The sequence below is a fragment of the Carcharodon carcharias genome, chromosome 25 (genome assembly GCF_017639515.1).
Source record: "Carcharodon carcharias isolate sCarCar2 chromosome 25, sCarCar2.pri, whole genome shotgun sequence".
NCBI classification, from domain to species: Eukaryota; Metazoa; Chordata; class Chondrichthyes; order Lamniformes; family Lamnidae; genus Carcharodon; species Carcharodon carcharias.
The window spans coordinates 26268564-26289843 of record NC_054491.1 but is presented as its reverse complement, the minus strand read 5'-3'; the positions used below and the strand labels follow the sequence as shown (position 1 = coordinate 26289843).

The window sequence follows — 21280 nt, the reverse complement described above, 5'->3', positions numbered from 1 at the left end:
AGTTTGCTGCCTCCCAACTGGACCTATAGATTGGCCGCCATTTGGAGATGTCTTTGAGATTTTTTTGAAGTGCAGATTGGTGCCATTTAAGATGGAGGACTGTCCTCATGGTACATTGCTGAATGAACAGGATGGTTTTTTGCAACAATCTGGTGGTTTCGTCACCATTAATGAGACCAGCTCTTTATTCTCGCTTTATTAATTTATAGAATTGTATTCCCATTTGCGATGGTGAGATTTCAACTCATGTCTCCAGACTATTTGTCCAGTAACACAACCATTGAGCTACAATATTCCAAACCCCTCGATTAGATTTCAGTCTGTAACTCACTCCCGGGTATCTGATATTTTAGTTTTGGATTTTGATAAACATTGATTTGAACACTTAGGAAGAAATGTTTAGTTTGGAAGATAGGATGGAAACTCTAGTCTGTGGAGGGTGTCTGATCGACAGTTTCTGTATCTGGGTTGAGAAGTTGGTGACGAGTCTGTGGTCTAAACTCAGGCTCTTTGCTGAAGCTTTGTTTCCTGTTCAATGCACAGTGGCTCCAACAACAGCAGCTCTTAAACTTGCAAGCGCATCACGAATGCGAGTGCACAAGAGGGGAAGGTGACAGACTGATACGCATCGACATATAATCAGGTCTAACTCCATCAACCAGACCTCTTTTCATCTTTATTTCCCACTTTCTGGAAGTTTCAAACAAACGCACTGTGTGACCACGTGAAGACTAACAAGAGAGTTGACGCCTGTAAACCTGGCAGCGGCGATGAAGGGAACACACACTGGAATTGTATTGGTCGTAGTCTCACTGTTATTGGGTGAGTTCAGATTCTGGTCAGCGTGTAGTCTGAAGAAAAGAGTTTTGTGAAATTTTGTGGATTTAATTTTCTTGAATAATTTTTATTGCTTTCAGATTAGTTTCATCAGCAGGTCATGGGTTTGAGTCCTACTATGTTTTATTGTTTGATGGGATGTGGACTTCGCTGGCTGGGCCAGTATTTATTACCCATCCCTAGTTGCCCCTTGAGAAGGTGGTGGTGAGCTGCCTTCTTGAACCGATGTAGTCCATGTGGTGTAGGTACACCCATAGTGCTGTTAGGGAGGGAGTTGCAGGATTTTGACCCAGTGACAGTGAAGGAACTGTGATATATTTCCAAGTCAGGATGGTGCGTGACTTGGAGGGGAACTTCCAGGCGGTGGTTTCCCATCTATCTGCTGCCCTTGTCCTTCTAGGTGGTAGTGGTCGTGGGTTTGGAAGGTGCTGTCGAAGGAGCCTTGATGAATTCCTGCAGTGCATCTTGTAGATGATACACTCTGCTGCTACTGTGCGTCGGTGGTGGAGGGAGTGAATGTTTGTGGATGTGGTGCCAATCAAGTGGGCTGCTTTGTCCTGGATGGTGTCAAGCTTCTTGAGTGGTGTGGGAGCTGCGCTCATCCAGGCAAGTGGGGAGTATTCCATCACACTCCTGACTTGTGCCTTGTAGATGGTGGACAGACTTTGGGGAGTCAGGAGGTGAGTTACTTGCTGCAGGATTCCTAGCCTCTGACCTGCTCTTGCAGCCACAGTATTTATATGGCTAGTCCAGTTCAGTTTCTGGTCAATGGTAACCTTCAGGATGTTGATAGCGGGGGATTCAGTGATGGTAATGCCATTGAACATCAAGGGGCGATGGTTAGATTCTCTCTGGTTGGAGATGGTCATTGCCTGACACTTGTGTGGTGCGAATGTTACTTGCCACTTGTCAGCCCAAGTCTGGATATTATCCAGGTCTTGCTGCATTTGGACATGGACTGCTTCAGTATCTGAGGAGTCGCAAATGGTGCTGAACATTGTGCAATCATCAGCGAATATCCCCACTTCTGACCTTATGATGGAAGGAAGGTCATTGATGAAGCAGCTGAAGATGGTTGGGCTGAGGGCACGACCCTGAGGAACTCCTGCAGTGATGTCCTGGAGCTGAGATGACTGACCTCCAACAACCACAACCATCTTCCTTTGTTCTAGGTATGACTCCAACCAGCGGAGAGTTTTCCCCTGATTCCCATTGACTCCAGTTTCGCTAGGGCTCCTTGATGCCACATTCGGTCAAATGCTGCCTTGATGTTAGTCTCACCTCACCTCGGGATTTCAGCTCTTCTGTCCATGTTTGAACCAAGGCTGTAATGAGGTCAGGAGCTGAGTGGCCCTGGCGGAACCCAAACTGGGTATCAGTGAGCAGATTATTGCTAAACAAGTGCCACTTGATAGCACTGTTGATGACCCTTTCCTTTACTGATGATGGAGAGTAGACTGTTGGGGCAGTAATTAGCCGGGTTGGATTTGTCCTGCTTTTTGTGTCCAGGACATACCTGGGCAATTTTCCACATAGCCGGGTAGATGCCAGTGTTGTAGCTGTACTGGAACAGCTTGGCTAGGGGTGCGGCAAGTTCTGGAGCACAAGTCTTCAGTACTATTGCTGGAATATTGTCAGGGCCCATAGCCTTTGCAGTATCCAGTGCCTTCAGCTGTTTCTTGTGATCACATAGAGTGAATCGAATTGACTGAAGACTGGCATCTGTGATGTTGGGAACCTCCAGAGGAGGCTGAGATGGACCATCCACTCGACACTTCTGGCTGAAGATTGATGCAAATGTTTCAGCCTTATCTTTTGCACTGATGTGCTGGGCTCTTCCATCATTGAGGATGGGGATATTTGTGGAGCCTTCTCCCCCAATGAGTTGTTTAATTGTCCATCACCATTCACGACTGAATGTGGCAGGACTGCAGAGCTTAGATCTGATCCATTGGTTGTGGGATCGCTTAGCTCTGTCTATCACTTGCTACTTATGCTGTATGGCCCACAAGTAGCCCTATGTTACAGCTTCACCAGGTTGACACCTCATTTTTAGGTATGCCTGGTGCTGCTCCTGGCATGCTCTCCTGCACTCTTCATTGAACCAGGGTTGATCCTCTGGCTTGATGGTAATGGTAGAGTGGGGGATATGCTGGGCCATGAGGTTACAGATTGTGTTTGAGTATAATTCTGCTGCTGCTGATTGCCCACAGCACCTCATGGGTGCCCAGTCTTGAGTTGCTAGATCTGTTTGAAATCTATCCCATTTAGCACAGTGGTAATGCCACACAACACGACAGGGGGTATCCTCAATGTGAAGGCAGGACTTTGTCTCCACATCAACTGTGTGGTGGTCACTCCTTGTTATGGCACAACAATTGGTAAAGGCTGAGTTGGTTAAATCCCAGAGGGAAACTTGAACAACTGTCATAACATATATTTTCAGTTGGTACGTTTGAGATGTAGCTCTTAGTTCAGGAATAAGACCACCGGCCCTCAAGAGGTTTTTATATAAAACTAAATTAAACAATTACTAATTTAATAACAAATTAAACACATGCCTATGTCTACAAATTACTACCATAATAACTTTTAAACAAATCCCCGAATTAATCACTCCCAGCTAAGCCTACACCAAGGCAACAATAACCCATAGACATTAAACAGACACCAGGCAAAGCACATTTGACCTCAAATTCAAAATTAGGTTCCTTGCAATTTGTTTCCTTTGCAGACACAGTTGTAGGCTTACAGGCTGGTTAGATCTTAAATGCCTCTGACTTACACATACAAACTCCTTTCTGTTTATACCTAGCTCCCCCTTTGAATATAAATTTTCCATTGTATTACTAGGTTTTTAATTTTACCTCTCCCAACAATAATCCTTTCATTCCACCAATTTTATTAGTAATATAAACACATTGCTTGGCATCTTCCAACTCGGTGCAAGATTTTACTCCCACTCTTGAATGGTTTATTCAACAAATGCAAATTTACACTTTAACTTTTAACTTCCTTACATTTATCTAATTAATATCTCAGAACTACTATACATCAAAGCACCCAGACTAGCTGGCTTTCATCCAGTTAAGACACACACACACACACACACACACACACACATAGACACAGGCTCTACTACAATTCCAATTTAAAAATAATTTCCAATAACATTATAGACATTAATATCTCTTCATGACACTCCTATTGATACTGTCATGGACAGATGCATCTACGGCAGGCAGGTTGGTGAGGATGAGGTCAAGTATGTTTTTCCCTCGTGTTGGTTCCCTCACCACCTGCCGCAGACCCAGTCTAGCAGCTATGTCCTTGAGGATTTGGTCAGCTCGGTCAGTAGTGGTGCTACCGAGTCACTCTTGGTGATAGACATTGAAATCCCCCACCCAGAGTACATTCTGTGTCCTTGCCACCCTCTGCTTCCTCCAAGTGTTGTTCAACATGGAGGAGCACTGATTCATCAGCTGAGGGTGGGCAGTACCTGGTAATCAGCTGGAGGTTCCTTGCCCATGTTTGACCTGATGCCATGAGACTTCATGGGGGCCAGAGTCAATGTTGAGGACTCCCAGGGCAACTCCCTCCCGACTGTATACCGCTGTGCCACCACCTCTGCTGGTCTGTCCTGCCGGAGGATCAGTAGTGAGGGCGTGCTGCACTGTCAGAAGGTCAGTACTGAGGGAGTGCTGCACTGTCGGAAGAGCAGTACTGAGGGAGTGCTGCACTGTCGGAAGGTCAGTACTGAGGGAGTGCTGCACTGTCGGAAGATCAGTACTGAGGGAGTGCTGCACTGTCGGAAGGTCAGTACTGAGGGAGTGCTGCACTGTCGGAAGATCAGTACTGAGGGAGTGCTGCACTGTCAGAAGATCAATACTGAGGAAGTGCTGCACTGTCGGAAGATCAGTACTGAGGGAGTGCTGCACTGTTGGAAGGTCAGTACTGAGTGCTACAAAGTCTAATTCTAAGGAACACACTAACTGACCACCCAAAGCTGCCATTAGTGGGATTTTTCTCTTTGCAAAACTACAGCTGATCTGTCACATTAACATTTCCAGTGTCAGGGTAACTGAATGTAGAACCACTGGAGACAATTCTGACACTTGATACAAACACAAGGCATATTTTACTGTTAGATTTTAATCTTTAACTTAAATTAAAGTTCCAAAATTAATATAGATTTTCTGAGAAATATTTAAATTAACTTGTAGATGGAAAGTCTAATTAAGGCCCTGGAATATTCCTTTGTTCTAGAATGTGCAGAAATGCAGGGCCATTCCGAAATTGTTTTGTTTATATTCATTCAAGGGAATGAATAGATGAGTCCAGCATATATTTCCCATCCCTAATTGCCCTTGCGAAGGTGGTGGTGAGCTGCCTTCTTGAGCCGCTGCAGTCCCTGTGGTGTAGGTACACCCACAGTGCTGTTAGGGAGAGAGTTCCAGGATTTTGACCCAGTGACAGTGAAGGAATGGTGATATATTTCCAACTCAGGATGGTGAGTGACTTGGAGGAGAACTTCCAGGTGGTGGCGTTCCCATCTATCTGCTATCCTTGTCCTTCTAGGTGGTAGAGGTCATGGGTTTGGAAGGTGATGTCTAAGGAGCCTTGGTGAATTCCTGCAGTTCATTTCTATATTTATACACTTTCATTTTTAGTTTAAAGATACTTAAACATTATTGGGATTTTTTTCTGAATGATTAGAACAAGTTATTTTATGACATTTTAATTTTAATAATGTGTTTTGTTCTTGTCAATCCTGCTCAGCTCCAAGCCCTGCTCCTGATTATTCTGAGGTCAGGTGGAGATGCAGAGAGGCTCTCTTTCTGTCTCTGCTCCACATCCAGGTGATTCCGGTGTCTACCAGAGTGACAGTGATTGTTGGTAAGACACCGGGCAGAGCACCCGACCCCAACCCAGAGGTACTGAGGAGAATCTCCAAAACCTCTTTAACTGAAGATGGTCAGGACTGGAAATTACTCTGAAGGAATAGTGTTAAATTGCCAAAATGAAAATGTTATAGAAATATTTTTTAAAAATGCTAAATGTATTTCTTTCCATAGTTACAGGGAGCAAAGGGGATACACAGGGTGAGTAAACCTTCAGACCTGATTCCTGAAATTAAACCAATTCTGAAATTGTTTCATAATGAGAATATGTTGCAGGTTCCTGATTCAGACTTTGCTTATTTTGGCAGAGTGGGTGAAGGTTGATGGAACCACGGTCACTTTAATATGTAGCTCAGAGGAAAATCCGGTCACCTGGTGGAAAATAAATGAAAAGGACGGTTCACGCAACGTGATAAACAATAAAGAGAACATATACAACATATCTGACTACACAATGTCCAAGGACGGTACCTATGAATGTAAAGGAAAAGGAGAACATGTGTTCAAGTTTTATCTCCGAGTGAAAGGTGATTGCTGATTGGTAGACGAGTCTAGATCTCAGGAAAATGCGGATGTGAAAGGAGGCGGACAGTTTGAGAGTCTTTGCTGGAATAAACAAGTTTCGCGTTTGATCAGATTTAAGCTCTGCTAATTTACCTCATTACCTTTCAGTTTTGGAATGATCTGTTCAGATTATTATACACTTCTCCCTCATGCAGTGGCAGGTCCTTTACCTTTGCCTAATCTGATTTCTGAATCTTTAAAATGAGCGACTTTAGTTGGCAGCGCCGCTCTGACCCTCTGGTATAGAAGGTGGTCCAGTTCTGATGGGCTTGTGCTGATCTCGGTCGGATACATCCCCCATATGGCATTTCCTCAGAGCAGATGTGATTGGATCGTATAAACTGTACTGGGGGAGAGAGTGGGTCTCGATGCTGAGGAGTTTCTTCAATCCTGTCACTTGTTTAGATTCCTGGACAAGACGGTTAAACATGTCTTGCCAATTGCCTGAAGATATGATGTTGGGATGCGAAGCATCCAACACACAATTTGCTCCAGATTGTTGACCTTAGATCCAACTTGATCAAGCGGATGATGCATTTCAGATCATCTGCTGCCAATTTTGAACCGACATCCTGAAGCGGTTACAAAAGAAAAACTAGGAAAGGAAATGAGAGCTCAGTGAGAACGGAAACTCTGTTTGAAAGAACATGGGCACCAGCAGAGACCGAATGGGCCGAATGGCCTGGTTCTATGTCCATTCTAGGAGGTGAAGTCTGTTACAGTGAAGTTTATATAGTCCGATGATTAAACTGTCTCTCTCTCTCTCTCACTTTGCCAGTTTGTGTCGGATGCTTTGATCTGAACACAGGGACAGTGATTGGAATTATCTGTGGCGATTTGCTGGTCACTTTCTTGGTGGCTCTGTCAGTGTATTGTTTCGCCAAGAGGAAAGGAGCAGCTTCTAAAGGTTGGATTTGATTTTAAAACATTGTTAAATCATGTTGTGGTTATCGGAACCGACACTCAAAACCTATCAGGGCAGATTGACAATTTGAAAAATAGCTGCTGTCAATAAAAGTCACCATGAACCTTCGGAATGTAAAAATCCAGCTGGTTCACTCACTCCCTTGAAAGAGACTTGCTGTCCTTACCCGACATGTGACTCCAGTCCCATAGCGAGCTGGTTAACTCTTACCCACCCTCTGAAATATCGAGTGAGTAAATTCAAACTTACTGTTCTTTAGCCTTTTATGGGGTGTGGGCATCACAGACAAGGCCTACATTTATTGCCCATCCCTAATTGCCCTTGAACTGAGTGTTTTGCTCGGCCATTTCAGAGGGCTGTATAGAATGAACCACACTGCTGTAGGTCTGGGGCCAGAGCAGGTAATGACGGCAGATTTCCTTCCCTAATGGACATTAGTGAACCAGGTGGGTTTTTACAACAATTGACAATAGTTTCATGTTCACCATTACTGAGACTAGCTTTAGATTCAAGATTTATGAACTGAATCAACAGCTGCCATGGTGGGATTTGAACCTGTGTCTCCAGAACATTAGCCTGGGCACCTCGATTACTACTCCAGTGGCAATATCACCATTCCACATCTTCTCCACCAACCCTCCAATGTCTCAGGGCAACTAGAGAATTTACCCAGTATCTAACCCCGTGCTGTACCTGTCCTGGGAGTGTTTGATGGGGACAGTGTAGAGGGAGCTTTACTCTGTACCTAACCCCGTGCTGTACCTGTCCTGGGAGTGTTTGATGGGGACAGTGTAGAGTGAGATTTACTCTGTATCTAACCCCGTGCTGTACCTGTCCTGGGAGTGTTTGATGGGGCCAATGTAGAGGGAGCTTTACTCTGTATCTAACCCCGTGCTGTACCTGTCCTGGGAGTGTTTCATGGGGACAGTGTAGAGGGAGCTTTACTCTGTATCTAACCCTGTGCTGTACGTGTCCTGGGAGTGTTTGATGGGGACAGTGTAGAGGGAGCTTTACTCTGTATCTAACCCTGTGCTGTACCTGTCCTGGGAGTGTTTGATGGGAACAGTGTAGAGGCAGCTTTACTCTGTATCTAACCCCGTGCTGTACCTGCCCTGGGAATGTTTGATGGGAACAGTGTAGAGGCAGCTTTACTCTGTATCTAACCCCGTGCTGTACCTGTCCTGGGAGTGTTTGATGGGGATGGTGTAGAGGGGGCTTTACTCTGTATCTAACCCCGTGCTGTACCTGTCCTGGGAGTGTTTGATGGGGACAGTGTAGAGGCAGCTTTACTCTGTATCTAACCCCGTGCTGTACCTGCCCTGGGAGTGTTTGATGGGGACAGTGTAGAGGCAGCTTTACTCTGTATCTAACCCCGTGCTGTACCTGCCCTGGGAGTGTTTGATGGGGACAGTGTAGAGGCAGCTTTACTCTGTATCTAACCCCGTGCTGTACCTGTCCTGGGAGTGTTTGTTGGGGACGGTGTAGAGGGAGCTTTACTCTGTATCTAACCCCGTGCTGTACCTGTCCTGGGAGTGTTTAATGGAGATAGTGTAGAGGGAGCTTTACTCTGTATCTAACCCCGTGCTGTACCTGTCCTGGGAGTGTTTGTTGGGGACGGTGTAGAGGCAGCTTTATTCTGTATCTAACCCCGTGCTGTACCTGCCCTGGGAGTGTTTGATGGGGACAGTGTAGAGGGAGCTTTATTCTGTATCTAACCCCGTGCTGTACCTGTCCTGGGAGTGTTTGTTGGGGACGGTGTAGAGGCAGCTTTATTCTGTATCTAACCCCGTGCTGTACCTGTCCTGGGAGTGTTTGATGGGGACAGGGTAGAGGGAGATTTATTCTGTATCTAACCCCGTGCTGTACCTGTCCTGGGAGTGTTTGATGGGGACAGTGTAGAGGGAGCTTTACTCTGTATCTAACCCTGTGCTGTACCTGTCCTGGGAGTGTTTGATGGGGACAGTGTAGAGGGAGCTTTACTCTGTATCTAACCCCGTGCTGTACCTGCCCTGGGAGTGTTTGATGGGAACAGTGTAGAGGCAGCTTTACTCTGTATCTAACCTCGTGCTATACCTGTCCTGGGAGTGTTTGATGGGGACAGTGTAGAGGCAGCTTTACTCTGTATCTAACCTCGTGCTGTACCTGTCCTGGGAGTGTTTGATGGGGACAGTGTAGAGGGAGCTTTACTCTGTATCTAACCCCGTGCTGTACCTGTCCTGGGAGTGTTTGATGGGTACGGTTATAGAGGGAGCTTTACTCTGCATCTAACCCCATGCTGTACCTGTCCTGGGAGTGTTTGATGGGGATGGTGTAGAGGCAGCTTTACTCTGTATCTAACCCCGTGCTGTACCTGTCCTGGGAGTGTTTGTTGGGGACGGTGTAGAGGGAGCTTTACTCTGTATCTAACCCCGTGCTGTACCTGTCCTGGGAGTGTTTGTTGGGGACGGTGTAGAGGCAGCTTTATTCTGTATCTAACCCCGTGCTGTACCTGCCCTGGGAGTGTTTGATGGGGACAGTGTAGAGGGAGCTTTATTCTGTATCTAACCCCGTGCTGTACCTGTCCTGGGAGTGTTTGTTGGGGACGGTGTAGAGGCAGCTTTATTCTGTATCTAACCCCGTGCTGTACCTGTCCTGGGAGTGTTTGATGGGGACAGTGTAGAGGCAGCTTTACTCTGTATCTAACCCCACGCTGTACCTGTCCTGGGAGTGTTTGATGGGGACAGTGTAGAGGCAGCTTTACTCTGTATCTCACCCCGTGCTGTACCTGTCCTGGGAGTGTTTGATGGGGACAGTGTAGAGGCAGCTTTACTCTGTATCTCACCCCGTGCTGTACATGTCCTGGGAGTGTTTGATGGGGACAGTATAGAGGGAGCTTTACTCTGTTTCTAACACCGTGCTGTACCTGCCCTGGGAGTGTTTGATGGGGACAGTGCCGAGGCAGCTTTACTCTGTATCTAACCCCGTGCTGTACCTGTCCTGGGAGTGTTTGTTGGAGATGGTGTAAAGGGAGATTTACTCTGTATCTAACCCCACGCTGTACCTGTCCTGGGAGTGTTTGATGGGGACGGTGTAGAGGCAGCTTTACTCTGTATCTAACCCCGTGCTGTACCTGTCCTGGGAGTGTTTGATGGAGACAGTGTAAAGGGAGATTTACTCTGTATCTAACCCCGTGCTGTACCTGTCCTGGGAGTGTTTGATGGGGACAGTGTAGAGGCAGCTTTACTCTGTATCTCACCCCGTGCTGTACCTGTCCTGGGAGTGTTTGATGGGGACAGTGTAGAGGCAGCTTTACTCTGTATCTCACCCCGTGCTGTACATGTCCTGGGAGTGTTTGATGGGGACAGTATAGAGGGAGCTTTACTCTGTTTCTAACACCGTGCTGTACCTGCCCTGGGAGTGTTTGATGGGGACAGTGCCGAGGCAGCTTTACTCTGTATCTAACCCCGTGCTGTACCTGTCCTGGGAGTGTTTGTTGGAGATGGTGTAAAGTGAGATTTACTCTGTATCTAACCCCACGCTGTACCTGTCCTGGGAGTGTTTGATGGGGACGGTGTAGAGGCAGCTTTACTCTGTATCTAACCCCGTGCTGTACCTGTCCTGGGAGTGTTTGATGGGGACAGTGTAAAGGGAGCTTTACTCTGTATCTAACCCCGTGCTGTACCTGTCCTGGGAGTGTTTGATGGGGACAGTGTAGAGGCAGCTTTACTGTGTATCTCACCCCGTGCTGTACCTGTGCTGGGAGTGTTTGATGGGGACAGTGTAGAGGGAGATTTACTCTGTATCTAACCCTGTGCTGTACCTGTCCTGGGAGTGTTTGATGGGGACAGTGTAGAGGCAGCTTTACTGTGTATCTCACCCCGTGCTGTACCTGTGCTGGGAGTGTTTGATGGGGACAGTGTAGAGGGAGATTTACTCTGTATCTAACCTCGTGCTGTACATGTCCTGGGAGTGTTTGATGGGGACAGTGTAGAGGCAGCTTTACTCTGTATCTCACCCCGTGCTGTACCTGTGCTGGGAGTGTTTGATGGAGATGGTGTAAAGGGAGCTTTTCTCTATATCTAACCACTTGCTGGCTGATGAGAATTTCCAATATTTTCTGTTTCTCTGATAGATTATCGTCACCAGCAGATTGGAGCTCAAGACCTTCCACTGGGTCGGGGATCAAACATAGCACCTTCACATCAACAATCGGAATATGCGGTAATGTGGTGAAATTTTGACCCCAACTTGGGCCATCATTGCAGCTTCAGTTTATTTTATTAACACAGCTCGGGGACTTTTCCCCCAAACCTGCCCAGCATGTTCCCCGGTGTTCCAACACCTCGGCCTCCTTCATCCATCCCCACCAGTAGACCAACAGCACCACAGTCCAAACACATTCTGACCCCGACCTCCGTCTGTGAGAATGAGTGCCCAACACAGCTCTCACTCAGAAGCAAGGCTCACTGACTGTTCACTCACCTCAGCATCATCGCTTCAGGCTCCACTCTAGAGGCATCAGAACAAAGTCCAGGCTGACATTGCAGTGTAGTACTGAGGGAGTGCTGCACTGTCGGAGGGTCAGTATTGAGGGAGTGCTGCACTGTCGGAGGGTCAGTACTGAGGGAGTGCTGCACTGTTGGAGGGTCAGTATTGAGGGAGTGCTGCACTGTCGGAGGGTCAGTACTGAGAGAGTGCTGCACTGTTGGAGGGTCAGTACTGAAGGAGTGCTGCACTGTCGGAGGGTCAGTACTGAGGGAGTGCTGCACTGTTGGAGGGTCAGTACTGAAGGAGTGCTGCACTGTCGGAGGGTCAGTACTGAGGGAGTGCTGCACTATCAGAGGATCAGTACTGAGGGAGTGCTGCACTGTCGGAGGATCAGGACTGAGGGAATGTTGCACTGTCAGAGGGTCAGTACTGAGGGAGTGCTGCACTGTCGGAGGGTCAGTACTGAGGGAGTGCTGCACTGTCAGAGGGTCAGTACTGAAGGAGCACTGCACTGTCAGAGGGTCAGTACTGAGGGAGTGCTGCACTGTCAGAGTGTCAGTACTGAAGGAGCACTGCACTGTCAGAGGGTCAGTACTGAGGGAGTGCTGCTCTGTCAGAGGGTCAGTACTGAAGGAGTGCTGCACTGTCAGAGCGTCAGTACTGAGGGAGTGCTCCACTGTCGGAGATGATGTCTTATGAATGAAACTTTTAACCAAGCACCTGTCTGCCCTGTGAAATGAAGGTAAAGTATCCCACAGTCTCTACTGGAAGAAGTTTAGGAGTGTTCTCCCCATTATTTTGTCGTGAATATTTATCATCTAAACAAGATCTCTTACACAGATTCCCTGATTTTTATCTCTTTGTTGCATGTACAATGCTAATCTCAACACCAACAGCTTATATTTGTATAGCACCTTTAATGTAATGAAACATCCCAAGGTGCTTCACAGGAATGATTAGAAAACAAAATCTGACCCTGAGCCACATGAGGAGATATTAGGGACAGATGTCTAAAAGCTCACTTTTAAGGAGTGTTTTAAACAGGGAAAGTGAGATAGGGAGGCAGAGGGAAGGAATTGTGGAGTTTCAGGCCCAGACAGCAGCAGACACTGCCATCATTCCAAACAAAGATAGAATTACCTGGAAAAACTCAGCAGGTCTGCCAGCATCGGCGGAGAAGAAAAGAGTTGACGTTTCGAGTCCTCATGACCCTTCAACAGAACTGAGTGAATCTAAGGAGAGGGGTGAAATATAAGCTGGTTTAAGGTGGTGGGGGGGTGGGTTTTGGGTGGGGGGAGAGAAGTGGAGGGGGGTGGTGTGGTTGTAGGGACAAACAAGCAGTGATAGGAGCAGATAATCAAAAGATGTCACAGACAAAAGAACAAAAGAACACAGAGGTGTTAAAGGTGGTGATACTATCTAAACGAATGTGCTAATTAAGAATGGATGGTAGGGCACTCAAGGTGCAGCTCTAGTGGAGGTGGGGTGGAAAGACTAGCAGGGCATAAAAGATTTAAAAATAATGGAAATAGGTGGGAAAAGAAAAATCTATATAAATTATTAGAAAAAACAAAAGGAAGTGGGAAGAAATAGAAAGGGGGTGGGGATGGAGGAGGGAGTTCAAGCTCTAAAGTTGTTGAATTCAATATTCAGTCCGGAAGGCTGTAAAGTGCCTAGTCGGAAGATGAGGTGCTGTTCCTCCAGTTTGCGTTGGGCTTCACTGGAACAATGCAACAAGCCAAGGACAGATATGTGGGCAAGAGAGCAGGGTGGAGTGTTGAAATGGCAAGCAACAGGGAGGTTTGGGTCATTCTTGCGGACAGACCGCAGGAGTTCTGCAAAGCGGTCGCCCAGTTTACGTTTGGTCATCATTCCAATGGTTGTAGGATTATAATTGGGGATGCTTAAGAAGCCAGAATTCGAGGAGCGCAGATATCTCAGAGGGTTGTGGGGCCGGAGAAGATTCCAGCGGGAGGGAAGGTTGAGGCCAGGGAGGGAATTGAACAATGATGGGAATTTTCAAATCAAGACACTGCTTAACCAGGAGCCAATGAAGATCAGCCAGCATTGGGGTGATAGGGGAATGAGAGTTGCTGTGAGCTAAGACATGGGTAGCAGAGGCTGGGCTGTCCGGCTCGTCGAGCCTGGAAGTAACGAAGGTGTGAATCTGCACATTTCCAACACTCCATGAGTGAAGCAATCCTCTCTCCACCTCTCCTCACACTGCTCCCTGATCCTCACCTTAACCCTAATCCTCACACTGCTCCCTGATCCTCACCTTAACCATAATCCTCACACTGCTCCCTGATCCTCACCTTAACCATAATCCTCACACTGCTCCCTGATCCTCACCTTAACCATAATCCTCACACTGCTCCCTGATCCACACCCTAACCCTAACCCTCACACTGCTCCCTGATCCTCACCCTAACCCAAACACTCACACTGCTCCCTGATCCTCACCTTAACCCCAACCCTCATGCTGCTCTCTGATCCTCACCCTAACCCTAATCCTCACACTGCTCCCTGATCCTCACCTTAACCATAATCCTCACACTGCTCTCTGACACTCACCCTAACCCTAACAGTCAAACTGCTCTCTGATCCTCACGCTAACCCTAAACCACACCCTCAAACTGCTCCCTTAACCTCACCCTAACCCTCACACTGCCCTCTGACCCTCACCCTAACCCTAACCATCACACTGCTCTCTGATCCTCAAGCTAACCCTAACCCTCACCCTCACACTGCTCCCTTACCCTCACCCTAACCCTCACACTGCTCTCTGACCCTCACCCTAACCCTAATCCTCACACTGCTCCCTTACCCTCACACTAACCCTCACACTGCTCTCTGTCCCTCACCTTAACCCTAACCCTCACACTGCTCCCTGACCCTCACCCTAACCCTAACCCTCACACTGCTCTCTGACTCTCACCTTAACCCTAACCCTCACACTGCTCCCTGACACTCACCCTGAACGTAACCCTCACACTGCTCCCTGACCCTCACCCTATACCTAACCTTCACACTGCTCCCTGACCCTCATCCTAACCCCAACCCTCACACAGCTCTCTGACCCTCTCCCTAACCCCAACACTCACACTGCTCTCTGACCCTCAACCTAAATCTAACCCTCACACTGCTCTCTGATCCTCACCCTAACCCTAACAGTCACACTGCTCTCTGACCCTCATCCTAACCCTCACCCTCACACTGCACTCTGACTCTAGCCCTCACCCTAACCCTCACACTGCTCTCTGGTCCTCACCCTAAACCTAACCCTCACACTGCTCTCTGACCCTCACCCTAAACCTAACCCTCACACTGCTCTCTGACCCTCACCCTAACCCTAACCCTAACCCTCACAATGCTCCCTTACCCTCACCCTCACACTAACCCTCACACTGCTCTCTGACCCTCACCCTAACCCTCACACTGCTCTCTGACCCTCACCCTAATCCCCACACTGCTCTCTGATCCTCACCCTAACCCCAAACCTCACACTGCTCTCTGATCCTCACCCTAACCCCAACCCTCATGCTACTCTCTGATCCTCATCCTAACCCCTATTCTCATGCTACACTCTGATCCTCATCCTAACCCCAACCCTCATGCTACTCTTTGATCCTCACCCTAACCCTAACCCTCACACTGCTCTCTGACCTTCACCCTAACCCTCACCCTCACACTGAACTCTGATCCTCACCCTAACCCCAACCCTCACACTGCTCTCTGACCCTCACCCTCACCCTAACCCTCACACTGAACTCTGATCCTCACCCTAACCCCAACCCTCACACTGAACTCTAATCCTCACCCTAACCCTAACCCTCACACTGCTCTCTGACCCTCACCCTAACCCTCACCCTCACACTGCTCTCTGACCCTCACCCTAACACCAACCATCACACTGCTTTCTGACCCTCACCCTAACCCTCACACTGAACTCTGATCCTCAACTTAACCCTAACCCTCACTCTGCTCTCTGATCTTCACCCTAACCCTAACCCTCACACTGCTCTCTGATCCTCACCCAAACCCTCACACTCACACTGCTCTCTGGCCCTCACCCTAACCCTAACCCTCACACTGCACTCTGACTCTAACCCTCACCCTCACCCTCACACTGCTCTCTGATCCTCACCCTAACCCTCACACTGCTCTCTGACCCTCACCCTAACCCCAACCCTCACACTGCTCTCTGACCCTCACCCTAACCATTACCCTCACACTGCTCTCTGATCCTCACCCTAACCCTCAAACTGCTCTCTGACCCTCACCCTAAACCCAATCCTCACACTGCTCTCTGACCCTCATCCTAACTCTAACCCTCACACTGTTCTCTGATCCTCACCCTAACCCAAACCCTCACGCTGTTCTCCGATCCTCACCCGAACTCCAACCCTCACACTGCTCTCTGACCCTCACCCTAACCCTAACCCTCACACTGAACTCTGATCCTCACCCTAACCCCAACCCTCACACTACTCTGTTATCCTAACCCTAACCATCACCCTCACACTGATCTCTGACCCTCACCCTAACCCTAACCCTCACACTGCTCTCTGATCCTCATGCTAACCCTAACCCTCACCCTCACACTGCTCTCTGATCCTCACCCTAACCCTCACACTGCTCTATGACCCTCACCCTAACCCCAACCCTCACACTGCTCTCTGACCCTCACCCTAACCATTACCCTCACACTGCTCTCTGATCCTCACCCTAACCCTCACACTGCTCTCTGACCCTCACCCTAAACCCAATCCTCACACTGCTCTCTGACCCTCATCCTAACTCTAACCCTCACACTGCTCTCTGATCCTCACCCTAACCCAAACCCTCACGCTGTTCTCCGATCCTCACCCGAATTCCAACCCTCACACTGCTCTCTGACCCTCACCCTAACCCTAACCCTCACGCTGCTCTCTGATCCTCACCCTAACCCTAACCCTCACACTGAACTCTGATCCTCACCCTAACCCCAACCCTCACACTGCTCTCTTATCCTAACCCTAACCCTCACCCTCACACTGATCTCTGACCCTCACCCTAACCCTAACACTCACACTGCTCTCTGACACTCACCCTAACCCTAACCCTCACACTGCTCTCTGATCCTCATGCTAACCCTAACCCTCACCCTCACACTGCTCCCTTACACTCACCCTAACCCTCACAATGCTCTCTGACCCTCACCCTATCCCTTATCCTCACACTGCTCTCTGACCCTCACCCTAACCCTAACGCTAACCATCACACTGCTCTCTGACTCTCACCTTAACCCTAACCCTCACACTGCTCCCTGACCCTCACCCTATACCTAACCCTCACACTGCTCTCTGACCCTCAGCCTAACCCCAACCCTCACACTGCTCTCTGATCCTCACCCTAACCCCAACCCTCACACTGGTCTCTGACCCTCACCCTAATCCTCACACTGCTCTCTGACCCTCACCCTAAACCCAATCCTCACACTGCTCTCTGACCCTCATCCTAACTCTAACCCTCACACTGTTCTCTGATCCTCACCCTAACCCAAACCCTCACGCTGTTCTCCGATCCTCACCCGAACTCCAACCCTCACACTGCTCTCTGACCCTCACCCTAACCCTAACCCTCACACTGAACTCTGATCCTCACCCTAACCCCAACCCTCACACTACTCTGTTATCCTAACCCTAACCATCACCCTCACACTGATCTCTGACCCTCACCCTAACCCTAACCCTCACACTGCTCTCTGATCCTCATGCTAACCCTAACCCTCACCCTCACACTGCTCTCTGATCCTCACCCTAACCCTCACACTGCTCTATGACCCTCACCCTAACCCCAACCCTCACACTGCTCTCTGACCCTCACCCTAACCATTACCCTCACACTGCTCTCTGATCCTCACCCTAACCCTCACACTGCTCTCTGACCCTCACCCTAAACCCAATCCTCACACTGCTCTCTGACCCTCATCCTAACTCTAACCCTCACACTGCTCTCTGATCCTCACCCTAACCCAAACCCTCACGCTGTTCTCCGATCCTCACCCGAATTCCAACCCTCACACTGCTCTCTGACCCTCACCCTAACCCTAACCCTCACGCTGCTCTCTGATCCTCACCCTAACCCTAACCCTCACACTGAACTCTGATCCTCACCCTAACCCCAACCCTCACACTGCTCTCTTATCCTAACCCTAACCCTCACCCTCACACTGATCTCTGACCCTCACCCTAACCCTAACACTCACACTGCTCTCTGACACTCACCCTAACCCTAACCCTCACACTGCTCTCTGATCCTCATGCTAACCCTAACCCTCACCCTCACACTGCTCCCTTACACTCACCCTAACCCTCACACTGCTCTCTGACCCTCACCCTATCCCTTATCCTCACACTGCTCTCTGACCCTCACCCTAACCCTAATGCTAACCATCACACTGCTCTCTGACTCTCACCTTAACCCTAACCCTCACACTGCTCCCTGACCCTCACCCTATACCTAACCCTCACACTGCTCTCTGACCCTCAGCCTAACCCCAACCCTCACACTGCTCTCTGATCCTCACCCTAACCCCAACCCTCACACTGGTCTCTGACCCTCACCCTAATCCTCACACTGCTCTCTGACCCTCACCCTAACCCTAACCCTCACACTGAACTCTGATCCTCACCTAACCCCAGCCCTCACACTGAACTCTGATCCTCACCCTAACCCCAACCCTCACACTGCTCTCTGTCCCTCACCCTAACCCCAACCCTCACACTGCTCTCTGACCCTCACCCTAACCCTCACACTGAACTCTGATCCTCACCTTAACCCTAACCCTCAAACTGCTCTCTGACTCTCACCCTAACCCTAACTCTCACACTGCTCTCTGACCCTCACCCTAACCCTAACCCTCACACTGCTCTCTGACCCTCCCCCTAACCCTAACCCTCACACTGCTCTCTGATCCTCACCCTAACCCTCACCCTCACACTGCTCTCTGATCCTCACCCTAACCCCCACACTGCTCTCTGATTTACCCTAACCCCCACACTGCTCTCTGATCCTCACCCCAACCCCCACACTGCTCTCTGATCCTCACCCTAACCCCCACACTGCTCTCTGATCCTCACCCTAACCCCCACACTGCTCTCTGAGCCTCACCCTAACCCTCACCCTCACACTGCTCTCTGATTCTCACCCTAACCCTAACCCTCAAACTGCTCTCTGATCCTCACCCTAACCCTCACCCTCACACTGCTCTCTGATCCTCACCCTAACCCTCACACTGCTCTCTGATCCTCACCCTAACCCTCACCCTCACACTGCTCTCTGATCCTCACCCTAACCCTCACCCTCACACTGCTCTCTGATCCTCACCCTAACCCTCACCCTCACACTGCTCTCTGAACCTCACCCTAACCCTAACCCTCACACTGCTCTCTGACTCTCACCCTAACCCTAACCCTCACACTGCTCTCTGAGCCTCACCCTAACCCTCACACTCACACTGCTCTCTGATCCTCACCCTAACCCTCACCCTCACACTGCTCTCTGAACCTCACCCTAACCCTCACCCTCACACTGCTCTCTGACTCTCACCCTAACCCTAACCCTCACACTGCTCTCTGAGCCTCACCCTAACCCTCACCCTCACACTGCTCTCTGACTTTCACCCTAAACCTAACCCTCACACTGCTCTCTGAGCCTCACCCTAACCCCAACCCTCATGCTACTCTTTGATCCTCACCCTAATCCTAACCTTCACACTGCTCTCTGAACCTCACCCTAACCCTCACCCTCACACTGCTCTCTGACCCTCACCCTAACCCCAACACTCACACTGCTCTCTGACCCTCACCCTAACCCTCACACTGAACTCTGATCCTCACCTTAACCCTAACTCTCAAACTGCTCTCTGACTCTCACCCTAACCCTAACTCTCACACTGCTCTCTGACCCTCACCCTAACCCTAACCCTCACACTGCTCTCTGACCCTCCCCCTAACCCTAACCCTCACACTGCTCTCTGATCCTCACCCTAACCCTCACCCTCACACTGCTCTCTGATCCTCACCCTAACCCCCACACTGCTCTCTGATCCTCACCCTAACCCCCACACTGCTCTCTGATCCTCACCCCAACCCCCACACTGCTCTCTGATCCTCACCCTAACCCCCACACTGCTCTCTGATCCTCACCCTAACCCCCACACTGCTCTCTGAGCCTCACCCTAACCCTCACCCTCACACTGCTCTCTGATTCTCACCCTAACCCTAACCCTCAAACTGCTCTCTGATCCTCACCCTAACCCTCACCCTCACACTGCTCTCTGATCCTCACCCTAACCCTCACACTGCTCTCTGATCCTCACCCTAACCCTCACCCTCACACTGCTCTCTGATCCTCACCCTAACCCTCACCCTCACACTGCTCTCTGATCCTCACCCTAACCCTCACCCTCACACTGCTCTCTGATCCTCACCCTAACCCTAACCCTCACACTGCTCTCTGACTCTCACCCTAACCCTAACCCTCACACTGCTCTCTGAGCCTCACCCTAACCCTCACACTCACACTGCTCTCTGATCCTCACCCTAACCCTCACCCTCACACTGCTCTCTGATCCTCACCCTAACCCTCACCCTCACACTGCTCTCTGACTCTCACCCTAACCCTAACCCTCACACTGCTCTCTGAGCCTCACCCTAACCCTCACCCTCACACTGCTCTCTGACTTTCACCCTAAACCTAACCCTCACACTGCTCTCTGAGCCTCACCCTAACCCTAACCCTCACACTGCTCTCTGATCCTCACCCTAACCCCAACCCTCATGCTACTCTTTGATCCTCACCCTAATCCTAACCTTCACACTGCTCTCTGAACCTCACCCTAACCCTCACCCTCACACTGCTCTCTGACCCTCACCCTAACCCCAACACTCACACTGCTCTCTGACCCTCACCCTAACCCTCACACTGAACTCTGATCCTCACCTTAACCCTAACTCTCACTCTGCTCTCTGATTTTCTCCCTAACCCCAACCCTCACACTGATCTCTGACCGTCACCCTAACCCTCACACTGCTGTCTGACCCTCACCCTAACCCCAACCCTCACACTGCTCTCTGACCCTCGCCCTAACCCTAACCCTCACACTGCTCCCTGATACTCACCCTAACTCTAACCCTCACACTGCTCTCTGATCCTCACCCTAACTCTAACCCTGATACTGCTCTCTGATCCTCACCCTAACCCTCACCCTCACACTGCTCTCAGATCCTCACCCGAACACTCACACTGCTCTCTGACCCTCACCCTAACCCTAACCCTAACCCTCACACTGCTCCCTGACCTTACCCTCACACTGCTCTCTGATCCTCACCCTAACCCAAACCCTCACGCTGTTCTCTGATCCTCACCCTAACCCCAACCCTCACGCTGTTCTCTGATCCTCACCCTAACCCCAACCCTCACACTGCTCTCTGACCCTCACCCTAACCCTAACCCTCACACTGCTCTCTGATCCTCACCCTAACCCCAACCCTCACACTGCTCTCTGACCCTCACCCTAACCCTAACCCTCACACTCACA

General features: G+C 49.6%; 1 protein-coding gene across 1 annotated transcript in view; it reads left to right on the top strand.

Annotated features, from left to right (window-relative positions):
• The first annotated feature begins 554 nt into the window (after positions 1-554).
• The window catches only part of LOC121269653 (T-cell surface glycoprotein CD3 epsilon chain-like), a 31642-nt gene continuing 10916 nt past the window's right edge, over positions 555-21280 (top strand). Inside the window, exons 1-5 of the mRNA XM_041174425.1 lie at positions 555-822; positions 5913-5939; positions 6047-6265; positions 7081-7209; positions 11339-11427. Of these exons, the coding sequence (XP_041030359.1) occupies positions 771-822; positions 5913-5939; positions 6047-6265; positions 7081-7209; positions 11339-11427 (516 nt within the window). The 5' untranslated portion in view covers positions 555-770. The remainder of the gene's footprint in view (positions 823-5912; positions 5940-6046; positions 6266-7080; positions 7210-11338; positions 11428-21280) is intronic.